The sequence below is a fragment of the Montipora capricornis genome, chromosome 9, assembly GCF_036669925.1.
Source record: "Montipora capricornis isolate CH-2021 chromosome 9, ASM3666992v2, whole genome shotgun sequence".
NCBI classification, from domain to species: Eukaryota; Metazoa; Cnidaria; class Anthozoa; order Scleractinia; family Acroporidae; genus Montipora; species Montipora capricornis.
In genome coordinates, this window is record NC_090891.1 from 34138110 (window position 1) to 34153109 (window position 15000).

The 15000-nt window shown below is 39.5% G+C and overlaps 2 protein-coding genes across 2 annotated transcripts in view; one reads left to right on the top strand and one right to left on the bottom strand.

Moving 5' to 3' along the window:
* Nucleotides 1-2030, top strand: part of LOC138016474 (coiled-coil domain-containing protein 22 homolog) — a 20086-nt gene extending 18056 nt beyond the window's left edge. The window contains exons 17-18 of the mRNA XM_068863609.1: nt 466-540; nt 1549-2030. Coding sequence (XP_068719710.1) covers nt 466-540; nt 1549-1668 — 195 coding nt within the window. The 3' untranslated portion in view covers nt 1669-2030. The remainder of the gene's footprint in view (nt 1-465; nt 541-1548) is intronic.
* A 295-nt stretch (nt 2031-2325) lies between these two features.
* On the bottom strand, nt 2326-12429 carry LOC138016479 (proton-coupled amino acid transporter 1-like). Its single transcript, XM_068863615.1, has 10 exons — nt 12301-12429; nt 10627-10823; nt 7722-7812; nt 6708-6796; nt 6103-6186; nt 5729-5813; nt 4403-4663; nt 4031-4197; nt 3649-3818; nt 2326-2893 (listed from the first exon to the last, which is right to left on the bottom strand). The coding sequence occupies exons 1-10, from the start codon at nt 12418-12420 to the stop codon at nt 2637-2639; spliced, it is 1521 nt and encodes a 506-aa protein (XP_068719716.1). The 5' UTR covers nt 12421-12429; the 3' UTR covers nt 2326-2636.
* Between the last annotated feature and the right edge of the window lie 2571 nt (nt 12430-15000).

The following is a 15000-nucleotide window of genomic DNA, read 5'->3' on the forward strand; positions in this document are numbered from 1 at the left end:
ACGGTTTGAGGCTTCAACTGTAAATACCCAGAAGCCGTTAGTTGTTCCAAAGAGGGATCATCCTCTGCAACCAGTTGTGCGATTGTGAACTTAGCAGTCTTTACAAAGTGATTAGTACTTAGTAACTTTATTAGCAAGCCACTTCCTAGCTGGCTTGGCAGCTCAGTTGGTAGAGCAGTGTGCAACGCAATCGCGCAACGGGTCATGGGACTACTTGGATTATCTAATTGCACTTTTCTTACATGTCCATTCCAGAGTTCAAATATGTGAAATTTCGTTTGTTTTAAAAATCAAATATACTTGTTTTTTAAATGTGATCCCCTTCCATTTATAGACCAGTTTACCCAGTCACAGCTTTAAAATGGTAATTTCCCCATACTTGCTTTTTACTCAAGAGTTTAAATATGGTGATCAAGTTAATACTGACAGGTTTCGATCAGTTAAAAACATGTGGTCTTCTTTCAGAATTGCAAAGAGCTGATTAATTCCGTGGAGGAGGCGGGGCAGATTCTGAGGGAAATTAGAGATCTGGAGGATCAGGTAAGGTGAACCGCCAGATTGCAAGTCCATATCCCGTCCTATTTCTAGCACTCAGCAAATTCCCTGTGACTTACCGTGGTTTTTGTTTATGTAGCTTTGTACCTTGTCTCCTGTCGCACCTGTAAGGCCAATTGTCATGATAAAAATGCTTAAGATCACAACACCAGGCACTTACCCGCTGCCAGTAGTTCTTTAAAGTGCCCCTAACCGCAAATACGTTTCTTTGCTGAGATAAATCTATTCACTTTAGTTAGGAATTCCAAGTTAAGTGCGACGTAAAATGTAACAAAACTAGAAGTCAATTAAAACTGTAAAAATTTCCAAAACTCAGAGCACAATTAAAGACTAAAGAGACTAAACAACTGGAATATTTCGTTCGGATCTACCGAACTTCGTCAGCCGCAATGTAAATTTGAAAGTTAAGAAGGGTTATATAATGGTCTCCAGGGGGCTAAAATTGTGTCATAGATACTGGCTAATTGTCCCATGGCCGAGCCAGTGTGAGGCATGCGCCGGTGACGTTACAAACTGTTTCACATTGAAAAACTTTGTAGTTTCAAAACTTGAATGCAAAACAGCTTGTGACGTTGTCTCAGGGATAGACTCGTGTCTATCGCAAGCTCAGCCGTGGAACAAACGACTGCTGAATTTGTCATGTTCACGCAACTCATGTGGCCAATCGCAACCAGTTTGCGTAAAATGCGTGTTTCGTGGTGCTAAATTTTGATTTTTGTGGAAACGGAAAAAAAAATCGAGGTTACGGGCACTGTGATGTTTCCTGGTTTATCGTCCTTTTTCTAAATTGCTAGAAAGCTTCAAATTTGACAGTTGTCATTACGAAGCAGCACTTACTTTTTACCTAAGACCCAGCGTATAGATCCTGCCGGGTTTGAATAAAGGAGCAAACTTGAAATGCAGTAACTGAAGTGGTAATCCTGTCAAAATATGTTATTATTTTTTATTATAATCCTTCAAAATACTGTAATTTGAAACATTTTTTTTTTGCAGATCGAAATGGAAGGTAAAAAAAACACGACTACAAACTTGGAGCGGATCACCTCTGATTTCAAACAGATAAAAGACGAAAATAACGTATTGATGAAAAAATTGAAAGCAGCAACTAAATAATGTTTGGAAATGCTGTGCAATTCAACCCGCAATGTATCCACCAGAGGGTTGGCAGCATAACTCAGCCTCCCCCCACCCTTAAATCCTCTGGTTTACCCAGTGATGTCCTCTTGCCTACATAAGCTTACCGTAAATCACCAGAAATCGTCTTCTCCTAAAATGATTCCGTCGTCTTAATAACTATAAGTACGATCGTCCAAAAACTGTACTCTGAATAATTAAAGGAAGGCGTGGCTCATTAAACTTCAACTTATTTGGATACCCATCCCCTTTCTTCTAACCCGGCTTCCTACGTTTTGGATGTAAACCAGTTAAAATCGTCATACCTTCTTGTAGGCAATTGACCAATGAAAAAATTAATATACTTTTTTTGTCTTCTCTGAATACTTTTGATGTAAATAACGAGACGGGTCACCCATTATTGGTGTTTATCGGGGATTTCATCATCATTAATAATATATCAGAAATAGTCGATAACGCCCAATGTGCTAAAGACCAAGACCAAGACCAAGATGAGGATAAGTAGGTGGTGCTACTTGAGGCACTCGTGATGTCTATATTTTTCTTACTTGAGGGGTTGGAATGATTGGTAACCTGAATTTATCCTCGATAAGAAGATGGTTCCCCATTCTAAAAGGCCTTAAAACTAAACGTGAATTTTTCATAAACCTTTTTTTTTTTTATTAAGGAAGTCGTAGGATTGTTAGTCTTTACGCTCGGGTTGTGAGTTTTCCCCGTACAAACGCCATCTGCATTTCGTCCAAGTTGCGGGGCAGCAGATAAAACACCTTTGATCTTTCTAACAAAAGATTTCATTCTCTAAGAAGCTAAATCTACTTTCATCTCTGACAGAACGGATGATTGTCCGCAAATCGATTCGAGCTTACCGAAAGAGTGTTTCTGATTTTCTCGCGGAAGTTATGTTTACAGCAGTGCTAGACTTTACTTGACATGTAAGGTCGTCTTGATCAGTTTCTCCCTTTCTCATATCGCTCAATGATGCGAGCCACTGAAGTGTAGGTACCAAAAATGAACATAAGTACTCCCATCAACATTATAGCGGCGTCCTTAAAGAAAGTGACAACAGGGACACGCCCATCTCCCTCCGATGCAAGGGTGAGAATATGAATGAAGACCGGGAATATAATGGCAAGCGCTGAACAGCTGATGGATCCGACCAGTGAAATAAAGTTATCAAGCTGAGGAATACTGACTGCCATGATACCTGAAATAAAACTTAACAAAGTTACATTGGTAATGAATATTGGCATACTAACAATTAAGGACAAGGAGAGGTTACGTTTATACAAACGTTGGCCGTGTAGCACTTAAATTTTAAACAGAGTTAACTGAATAGAGTGCAATGTGAAGTGCTAGATTTCTATTCCATATGAACCATGTGAGCGTTAGCCCTACTGATGGAAATGGGCCCACACAAGGACAGAGAAAATTAAGTTGATTGCTAAAGGTGAACAAGCATCCCCAAGGACACAGGATAGCGAACTAATCACATACGTTACGAGAGCTGCTATATATATTTAGTATCACCCAGCTAGTGGACTAATACAAATCCTGCATTTTGATTGGCTACGCTGCTAGAGGACTATGAGTAATAGTCCTCGAGTAGCGAAAAGCGTGACGCTTTCTTACGTTTTATTCCCAAATAAATATTTCTTCAACTTGCATTTGTTAACTTTGTTATTGCCTTTTCTGTCCGACTAGTTGGGTGATATTGAAACAATTAGACCCTTCGCCCTAAGGGCCACGGGTCAATAGCCCATCCGGCTTCGCCTCATGGGCTATTGACCCGTAGCCCTTGCGGGCTACGGGTCTAATTACCCAAAAGTGACGGTGTTCATTCCCACCTAACTTAAGTTTTAAAATCTTACCAGGCTTAAGAGAGTTTTTGAAACTGAGAAGAAAGGGAAATGTTAGTTCTGCACAAAATTAGTATTTGCAAAAACAGAGTTTGTTGCTTACAAGTGAATATAACAGTTGTCATTCTGATTCCGTAGTCAGCCACGTGGTGATATTCCTCGGGTACGTGTTTCAGGATTGGTGGCTGTATTATCAACATAGGCACGTAAAACTGAAGGAAATAAGTCAGGAAGATACACGTGGAAAACAGCAGTCTCACCCCGGAGTAAATTCTGAAAGTATTAACAATAGAAGCATATAACAAGTTCCAGTTTGAGTGTTATTGCGCTCTGAGTTCGAGTAATTATTTTACTAGTTTTAATTTTTTTAGAGCTTGCTGGATTATTGGCCGTAAGATTGAGTAGAGGAGAAACAAGGATAACATTCTTCTTTTAGAGCCATTATCTCTTGTCAATCCCTCGTAGCGGCAGAAAATTATACGAACCCTTCATCTGGCAAATTCAGCGTGATGCTGCCTTTACATTCATCGCGACAAAACAGATATCCCAAGATCCCGAGTAGAGCGAACAGAATTGTTACCACTCCCATACCAACGTTTATAACCATTCGGTAATCTTGTGGAGTGGACATCTTATTTTCAATTGGTAAGACCTAAAGACAGAAAAAAACAAGAAGCACTAACAAGTGCTGACACTGAAACTCGCCTTGGCATTGTTCTACTTTACCTGGAGTAAGGGCTGGTTATTTTGAGCTCATTCTAATCATGGTCCGCTGGGGTAAGTGTATTTGATACACTGTGTAATATACAGAACTACGCGGTGTACTGAATGGTACTAGTCAGTCTTTACATACTCACCACTCCAATACCCTCGAAAGCATAAAGTGTAATACCAAAGAAGACGGGGAAGTCTGACCATCCTGCGAATGCGGGAAGATTATCCGTATGATGAATATTTCTTACGAGATACTGGAAAATAATGACCAACGAGATACCACAAAAGATATTAGCGGCAATGGAGAAGGGGACAAGAGTGCGAAGGTCCCGAATAAACGACAATAGGATTATAGGAAGAAGTAGAATTGCCATCCATGTTTTGCTATCAAGGGCATCGGATACCTGAAAAAAATAAAGGAAATGAAATGAAAATCGCACAATTTTTACCATACTAAAAGGGTCATCGCAGTCACTGTTCTTAATACACTCCTAATTTTCTCAAAATGTATCTTCCGGTTTATTGTGTTTCTAGTAAATCCAACGTTTTTGGAACTAGTTTAGGAGAGACCGAAACGAGATATTTGCGCAAATATTTAAAGTTGACCGTGAGTGATGCAAGATTTTTAGGTGCTCACTCAGGGGCACCCAACGACCAATTTGCTGTAAAATGTATTATTATGCCCCAGTTAATGAAAATAAATGTTATTAAGGCATTTTCAGGTGTTTTTCAGTGTTGCTGGGAAAACATTATCTGTTCCTTTTTCCCAGCAAGACACACAAGAAATTTCCCAGCCAGCTAGATAAAATTGGTTGGTTTCCCAGCCAGCTGATCAAATTTATTTCCCAGCCAGGAATTCCGCGCGCTTTCAAATCCCTCGATCCAAAACGACCGAACAAAAGCGACAAAACCGGGACAAAACAGGTTTTTTCCGCAAGCGCAATCACTCTAACCAGCCGTCGTATGTTTGTGACTACTCTCTGGGAGAGGGAAGGGGTTCTTTTTTTTTTTTTTTTTAGTCGTCCTCAGTCTTCAGAGTTTCTACAGCCAGCTCGGGTTGAAATGCTAGAAAAAGTCAGTAATTCCCAGGCAAAACCTCTATCAATAACAAAATTTCCCAGCCAGCTCATCGAAACACCTGTATTTTTGCCAGCCAGCAAGATTCCTCTGGGGAACAGATAATGTGAGGAACAGATTCGTTGGGTGCCCCTGCTCACTATTCCTCACTCATCAGCAGAGCGTTCCTTAACTCGACGAGAAAGAATTGACTCTGCAGAAATCTTGTTAAGTCTTTATTGAGAAAGAACCTTGGGCTGCGGCGACAAAAAGACTTGACACGATTTCAGCAAAGCCCCTCTTGCTCGCCCTCTGGTGACTTTTAGAGAGGCTCTGCTAGCAGCAGGGTAACCCTCACTCCGCAATAGATACACAGGTTTAACACTTTGAGACTAAATCGAATCCAGTCTTACCTGCTGAAGGTTTTCGGCAACAAAAACAAAATATACACAGCAGAAACCAAGCTGTGACATGCATAGGAAGATATTCACCAAAATTCTGGGGGAAAAAATATAAAAACGATCGTAGTGTTAATGTAGACACGCATTTCCTTTGGTCAATGAAGTACTTGACTTTTTTTTATTAAAGAAATATGGCTTTTGTTCATCGGGTATGCATTCTTTTGTTACACCTTATAACAGTGTACTGGCTGAATCCACCTTTTATTGTGAGTTTCTATATTTGCTTGTCATGAACACAGTGTCTTCCAGTCGATTTACCCGGCCGCTGCCGCTTGATCGCAAAGCTAGAAATTTGTCCTCAGTCAATCGAAATGTTGTTTACCCACCTTCCAAGGTAAGCCTTCTCTGGATAATATCGCCTTATACATTCCTCTGCAACCTCTCCATAACCTAGAGCGATCTCTCCCGTTCTTTGAAATTAAAGACATGCAGAAATAAGAGTAACATCCACCACATGCTGCGTACACGCAATAACATTTTTAAACCAAACTGGTGACTCCTGAAATTCTCCGTTGACTTCATTCTTGACTCACTAATATACTTACTTCAATCGAGCTTCTCTACCTTTAAACCAGTCTTGACATTTTTGACCATTCTTATCTCAAAATTTCCTTTTTTTATCTGCCGGGCAAGTCGCGCAAAGTTATCAAAACTGGCAGTAATGTGGACCCATGGCCGTGACGCGAGAGGCATGGGGTCTATTCTCGATTTTTCATCACAAATGGCTTTGCAATGCAGAATTTCTTTGAAAAAAAGAATAGACCCATCCCTCTCACATCACGGTCGCGGGTCCAAATGTTCATGGCTTACATTTCTCCTATAACCTCAAGCATAAATTATTACTGAAGACAAAACCAAAGCCGAAGACAAAGGCATGGAATTGTTACAATTTCCTCACGCAGACAAATGAAACTTGGTAAAAGAAGCTAACCTTTGACAAAGGACATGACTGCAGTGAACCAAGAGATGCATACAATGAACTGTAACCATGGCAATCAGCAAAAGTCCAAGGGGACCTACCTGTGAGACAAGTAACAATGGGATTTAAAGAATCATTCTTACTGTCTTAACCACCACTCAGGATCACTGCCTTACCGTACCTACAATCAGTGGCAAAAGTAGTTGGTACGCTAACGCCAGGATGGTCGTGAAAACCTCTCGGACGTCAGAAACTAAGCATAATCTTCAAAATAGAAGTCTCCCTGCCCCCAATCAATGTTGAAATAGAGAAGGAAGTCTGTTCACTGTTGGCAACATTGTTCTGGGGGAGGGCAATTATTCAAACTCAGCAAGAAAATCAACTTCAAAGGGCGAGTTTCCCAAGACTTTTGCCACTGATTGTAGTTAGTACAATTCTGAAATGGAAATCCAGATCTTGCATGACCAATGGATTACGAGGCAGAGGTGGATGTGAATAGAACGTCGTCTACATTAGGAGGCAATAGGCTGAAAATACTTTGCCGGGTTCCAGCAGCCTCATTCGAAAAAAAATAACATAAAGCACCCATGGACACAGCGGGAATGAACTGAAGAAAACTGACGTGAACTAAACTTGCCAGACGGTTACCAAGGCTGCAAATTTGTGCATAAAATTGAAGGTGAAAATATCCTATAAAGCCAAACTTTGATCAAGTTACTCAAAATGAGAGTGCAGAAATAATTACATGAATGTCACTACAAGGATACGATATTTTTGCAAATGTAGCTATTGATGGTTGCCAGGCAATTACCTTTTTGACTGCAAAATTCTCGCGCGCTCATTGGCTAATTTGTATTGTTAAGCGGACACACACACAAATTTATAACTTATGCGTTCCGAAAGAAGCTATCGCCTCGTGGATCTACAGCTAGTTTGACAATGTTATGACGAAATTCATGATCAATAACAGGACAGACGCATAAAAAATTGACATCAATTTGTTAAATCGAGTTTGAAGAAACTTACCACAACCCCGGCATGCATAATGGCCTCTGGCAATCCCAGCATTCCTGTCCCAACGTTTCCTCTCCATAAGTGCATCAAGGTTTGCATATTGCTTTTTGTGAAACAACGGAAAGGAATTGTATTAAGGCAGATCCGAGGCATCTCTAATTCACCTGACGAGAGTATAATATTCAATTTCATTTGGTACTTAACGAAAACCATTGTAACACTGAAAGGCATCAGGCAGCTATTAATTCGGAAACCGGCTGTTTCGCCAACGTCGAGGAGACAGCAAGAGACAAATTTAACAGATTGCTTCATTCATATTCTACTCCCAACTATGACTCCCAACAAGTTGAAACTGAAATGACACAAATAAAATTTTGCGCAGAAGACGAGTGCTTTCTTCTCTATGCACGGAATGATCAAATGAAACTAATTATTTTCGATAAATCCAATCATATTTTGAGTGCTTTTTGGTGCACGAGAGAATAAATAGGCTGCCTTCCTTCCTTTTCTGCCATTTCAAGAGATTAGGCCCATGCTTCTTCCTTTAAGTGTAGAGGCCAAAGTGCAGCTCCTTTGAAATCTCATCGATTCGCTTGATCCCACTGCTGTTCTCTACTTCTCTGTTATTTGTATTAGTAGCTGTTCCGTCGATTTTCCCTTCTTATAGGCCCATTGTCTGTCATCAAGTAGATTTCGTGTGACCACATGATCAATGATGTAAACTTGCAAACTTTCTTGGGATACTAAGCATATAGAGTGGTCTGTAGCACGTCCTGTCTTCCTCCCTTCCTTTTTAGAAAGCTGCACTGACCCTGGCTATCTTCCACTGAACTGGTGGCAAGCTGTCACTGCGTATCTTTACTTGTTTAAATGGTGCATGTTTGTCACATATTTCTGTGAAGAGGAGATTCCACGCGTGGTAAGCATCAGATGGGTCCTCGAAGACTTCACAGACCTGAAAAGGTTCCCTTGCGATGTGAGTTTGAAATTCTCTTCCATCAAACTTGTTATAATTTCTGATGGTGATTATTTTAGGCGGGTCTCTTGGGACGCACGTTGCCAGAGTTGCATAAATCATGTCGTGGTCAGAAACGCCCAAAGGGCATGTGCCTTTTTGTTTGAGCAGGTCTTTTCTTGTCGTGACAACATAGTTAATAGATGTAGATTAACTATGGTGACAATAAGATCGATCAATGATTTAGAATGGTTGGTTATCCTTGTGAGTCCTTCGATAACATTGTGCATGTTATACTGTTCGAACATTCTTCCCATCTTGTTTCCTTCGTAGCCGGGATATTTCACCAATTCCATCCTGTAGTAGATTACTATGTAAGTCTCCGAGGAGAACTATATTTGAAAAAACCATCCAAGCTTTTTCGAGCAGTTTTGGAAACGCTGAAAAAGATCTGTTGGTCTCATTCGCTGGTGTGTATATGATTCCTTGCACCAGATTTTACCTGCGTGCATATTCCTTCCACTGTATCCTCTTCGAATTCCAAATCTGATCGGTGCTATTGTTTTCAGTGACTTGCGATAATATATTATACAGCCGCCTCCTTGTATTTCTGGTCTATCTCTTCGGATAAAATTGTAATTTTCAATTTCTATTTCTCCATCAGCAATTTCGCTTTTTAAGTGTGTTTCTGTGATTCCAAATATGTTAAAACGACAAAGCTTTAATAAGATTCGTATTTCATCCACTTTATTCCTCAACCCGCGAATGTTCAGGTGCGCTATTTTGAGATGTTTTGTGTTTGTGGCGAGTCTACGGACAATATCATTTTGAAAGTCGTCATTGTCATTGTCCATTTGGTTTCTACATTGGATGGTTTGTAGAAATTCTGCGTCGTTCACATCGTAAAATGGCATTGAGTGTATAGCAATCTTCCATAAACACGAAGGACATTACCACGCATAGTTTAAGCTTGCTCTGATCTCATGATATACAGCACGTGTGACCTAAATACACTTGATATGAACTTTCAGTTGTTATTGAGCAATCGAGGGCCCTGTGAGTTCTTGCTAACGGTCTGCCGAAAACAGAACAAGGATTCTTGATGTCGCCCGGGTTTTGTTTAACGTCGCCTGCCCTCATAATTTCCATGTTAAATGTAGCATTTGAGTTGGGACAACAAGGGACTTTTTCTTGTCGATAGTCCTTTTCGTTAAGTTTTTGATAGCGAGCTTTCTCGCTCTGTCTGTTGTTGACATCGTTTGCTGCGCTTCATTGCTGGATTTTGTCAAGACGTCTTCGCAAAATGAGGCATGTGGAGCGTTATGGGGCTAACCCTTACCCTACCCCTAACCCTAACCTTGTGAACGTTGTGAAGTCTTAGAGGTGGACCAAGCGAATTAGAAAAGCTTAGAACGAGTCCGGCTAGGAGAGCGAGGAATCTCACGTCCGCCACCTTAGAAGTTCATCGACAAATACCAATTTCGTTGACGACAAATACCCATTTTATCTCTCCTATTAAGCGTTTGCGAATTGAGTTATGTCTGGGTATTAGATAGGCCACTTATGGGCAAAACAACCGTGACCGGAAATTCTGTTTATCATTTCAAATGTTCCAAAACTTTGCACCTACTCACCAGTAAACTTTAAATAGAGTTATCAATAACATTTTTTGGCTATATCCTCAGCTTCCAAACCGGTCAGTGTCTGCAGACTGCAGACCGGGGTAAAATGCAGACAGAGGTAATAATTTACCTGTTGAAAAAGCCCAAACCCATTAGAAATGCTAACAGTTAAGCCTAAATATTGTTTTAGGCCTAATTAGACCTAAGATTAGCATTTCTAAGGGGTTTGAGCTTTTTCAACAGTTCCGTTCTAACCTCAGTCTGCATTTTACCCCTGGCCTGCAGTCTGCGTTTTACACTGACAGCTTCCAAACAGAATCTTGATAGTTTAACGGCTTACCTTGTTGTGTCATCCACATGTTGCCTTTTGTTCGAGGTAGATTCCCCTGAATCTTTGGAGTTGGATCCACTACTTGCAGACTTGTAAGACTTCTTTTCATCGTTTTCAGTTACAAGGCGTGTGTTTTCATTTGTGTCCGTCTCGCTTGTTTCATGGTCATTGACCTCGTGCAAGGAACAAGACTCATCAGACGCCGCCTGATGATAAATAGAAAAATAGATATGAGTAACGAGCAACGGATACACGGGAATCTGGAAAAAATCAAACGAAACGACATGATGCTGCTTTTTCTCTTTTCCGCAGACTTCCGGTTATTTTTGCATTAACCGAAACGATAAGCCATCCGGTGGAGTTGCACACAGGGTCTCCGGGCGTGGAATGGCGTGCGGTAACAAGGGAATTCCCCAGCTTTTGAACGATCAACCACACGGAGAGCCTGTTGTTACTACACAGGTATGTTGATTTGCGTGAAGACGTGTTAAGATGGATGACTTATCAGAAAACGGAATGAAAAACAAAACTGGACAAACGCATTTATGTTGCACTGGATTCTGATTGTTCAGAATTTGAAGAAAATATCAGTCGTACCTGTTTAATGTTTTAAATACCCCTGATCGCCATGCTGATGTCGAAAACTAACCGTAAAGGAATTTATTTCATTTCGTATGGAAACACTTTTGTATTGTTTGGGATAAAAGCACATGACAGTTTGATCACTCTTGAGATCCATTTTCAGGCTAAGGGAAGTCAGTGGTGTGCAACTGTTCCTCGCGAATTTCTCGCACAAAGAGAAGGTTTATGAAGTGATTTCACTCATTGAAGCTTTTGTTTATTTGTTTTTAATTTCTGTCTTAACCGAATCTGAGGTGCCACTTGTAGACGAAATGGTGCCTTTATTAATGGAAATTGATTAGCCTATCAAACTAAAAACGAATTGTTTGAGACGAGGTCGCCATAACAGATATTAGATTGGCTGTTGGTATCCAATGAGACACGAAACATCAAGATTAACAAAAACACTGCACCCGCCGGGTTTCTAGACTTTACCCCTCGTGTAATTTGTTTCAGTTTTGAACGTAGAAAAATAATGACTGGTAAAATTACAGAAAAGAACTAAGTCCCTTTGACTCTCCTTTAATTAAATGTCATCTTTAACAATTTTCCCATTTGTGTAAGGTTTCGACAGAGTTTATATTATTGCATTATTTAAGAATTGTTTCCAGCGCCAGGTGAAGGGAACTCTTTGAGCGACATCTTAGATGTGAACGAACCAAAGTTAACTTTCTAAAAAGAAAGCACGATTCCTTCCGGCTTCCATGACTGGAAGAAGAAATCGTAAATGCCCAAAAAAATTGGGTTCGGTATCAATAAGGAATCATTGTACTTCAGCCAATTCAATTTTCATGTGAACGTTTCGGGCATGCCAACCCCATTATGAACTAGACGAATATATTTGATTCCAAGAAAATACATTTGCAATAGTGTTTCATTCTAAATGGTACGCGAAAACAATAACCAGGTTTAAAATAACCGTTGGCAATAATACATTTTCTTCAAGATTTACTAGAATGAGGAAGAATTTCACTGGAATTTTTTATAAGCGCCCAGAAAACAAAATTGAATATCATTAACGGATTGGATTTCCATCTTTAAAGTGTAAGATCGCGATCTTACCTGAACTAGCAGTAGTGCTTCCCCTTCCATCAACGAGGACCTTAACATTTGGACAGGCCGAGTTTTATTAGCCTTCAAAATACTTCGCACGCGTGACGTCGAAAATCGTCGCACACGCATACGTTAGTGAAATTTTCATTATTTATGATTTGAAAGAAATAGGTGACAAAAGAATAATTTACTCACGTAAATTGAGTTGTTGAGGGCTCTTAATAAAATATTTCAGCAAGAGCAATTTGACCACAAACATGCAAACAACATAAAAGCTACTGTATTTTCAAATTATTCGACAAAATTGAAAACAACTAAAATAGTTTTATGGTTTAATAAATTTTTGTAAGAGAATGCGACATTCACCCAAAGGCAATAGCCCATTTTCGATATATTAAAATTCAATCCAAAACAAAAGGCATCATCTCGAGGCTCTGCGAAATAAACTCATACAAATCCTTATATTTATTCCCCAGAGCCTTGAGAGGATGTCTTTTGTTCAGGACTGAATTTTAATACAAATTTCTAGTTTCTAAAGAAACTGTTGCGTCGATGGGAGAGTGAAGCAGGAAGGAAACTTTGGTTTTATCAAACGTGTTGACGAAGGCCGAATTACCACCGTGAACGAGTTGGGAAGCGTTTCGAGCGTTAGCCCTTTGTCAGAGCGAATAGAAGAATTGTGGGTGTTGTTGGTTTTCATGAGGGTGTGGAAGAGCTTTGCCATTGGTGGAAATATGGTAACATGAATTTGTGAAAATTTATGGAATGAGAGGCGTTCGTTGATTACATGAGGATAGAGTGAAGAAACCAAGGTTCCCTCGGCTTTTTCCCTTGATAGCCCTCTTCTTCAAGTTTGAAGCCCAATATGCTTACACAGTTCTGATCAGTATGAAAAATTTGATCAGTTTAAAAACGTCTGTGAGTTTCGATTGGCTTGTTCTTTGCATAAGCCAATCACTTGTACATGCTAACTCTGCCCTGGTTGCCTCCTGCCATGCAGTTGGGGTTCTTAATCATGTTTCTATTAAGTTTGAACTGTTTCTTTCCCATTGTTAAAAGTGGAGTGCCTGTAAACTAGCTTGATAGCTAAGTGCACCACTACCATAAACAAAGCATTTACATTTTACATTTAACATTAGAAATTTCCTCTTACTATGACTGGACGATACTTTTGGAACGATCTTCCCCTTTTTATTCGTTCTAGGCCTACAAAAAAAGCTATTTAAGAGTGCTCTTTTCAGTCATTGCTTATTTCAATACTAAATGCTAGATTGATTTAAATTGATTAAGAAGCTAAACCGTAAAAGATTATTAAAACACATTTAAAAAAGCGAACGACGTTTCGGCGCTACGTTTTGCCATTGTAAAGTTAAAAAATGAAAAAGTAGAAGGTGCGGGTCCTTTGGGTATAATTCCCAAGGTAACCATACTGTATTGTTTCTTACCTTGAGAATTATACCCATTATAGGTCACGAAAATATTTTATGTATTGTTTCACATTTTATATATTCGTATTACATCTTATACTTTTTCACTTTTTAACTTGACAATGGCGTATCGCTTTTTTAAATGTTTGAAAAATCTCTCCTGTTACCTAGATTGATTTAGTCGCTTTATCTACTGACACAATTACATATACCCAATTATTTTAATTGCTTATTGTATGTATATTTGTATCAGCATTTCTTCTATGTAACCACTTAATTAAGAATTCCTTATATTTTTCCAACCCAACTATTAGGGCAAAGTAAGTATTAGTTTACTATTTTTACCCTTTTCTCCTTATAGTTAAATATTATTCACTTCTTATTTGTAAATTTGTTTATTTTGTGGAGAATAAATTACAAGGTACAAATTACATGCTAGCAAAAAAACTTTTCGAGCTTACTTGCAGTTTTTGTATTGACTGCTTGTATCAACGGGGTACGTTTATTTAACAATTATTCCATGAGCGCGCGTTGGATATGAGATGGTAAATAGCCAACGAGGCGCGTAGCGCCGAGTTGGCTATAACCAGTCTCATATCCAACAAGCGCGAATGGAATAATTGTTTTATTAAATTCCTTAAACTCCAAAAGTTTGGAAGTACAAAATACGAGCGAAAAAAGGGAGAAAATCCTAGCGAAATCGAATTAACTTGATGAAGAGGCGATGTTGTGTAATACCTGGTGGTCAGACAGACGCAGGCTCATCACAATAACATTTCTTACCTTTTCGCGTACTTCTAAGCTTCGAAATTGATCCAAACTTTCCCCAAAAACGTTTTTCTTGTGCTTTATACCAAGAGAAATTTCGATTTCTGGCGTAAACAGTTTTAGCTTAGCAACGTTTAGCGCATTCATTTACCATATAAGGTCAAACTAAGGTATATGAGCTGATAGCCGAGATTGAGTGAACCAATCAGAGCACGAGAATTGCATTATCCGAGGTTGAGAATTTAATAAAAGAAAATAATGTATAGGTGGTCGTTGGTCGTACGGCGCGGTTCCAATGTATTAGGCTTGATTTCAAATAATTTTTTTCGTTATTTGTTGATGTAAAGCGTTTTATGGAACACCGACCCTGGAATGATAGAGGATGATTTGCTTTTTTTATCAACTCGGTGACGTGATTATTCCACTCAAGGGTGCCAGCCAAGTAGATACTCCTAAGACTTCAGCGCTATCTACAGTCTTAAAGTCTTCGTCGCCCACCGTCAGAGGGATGAAA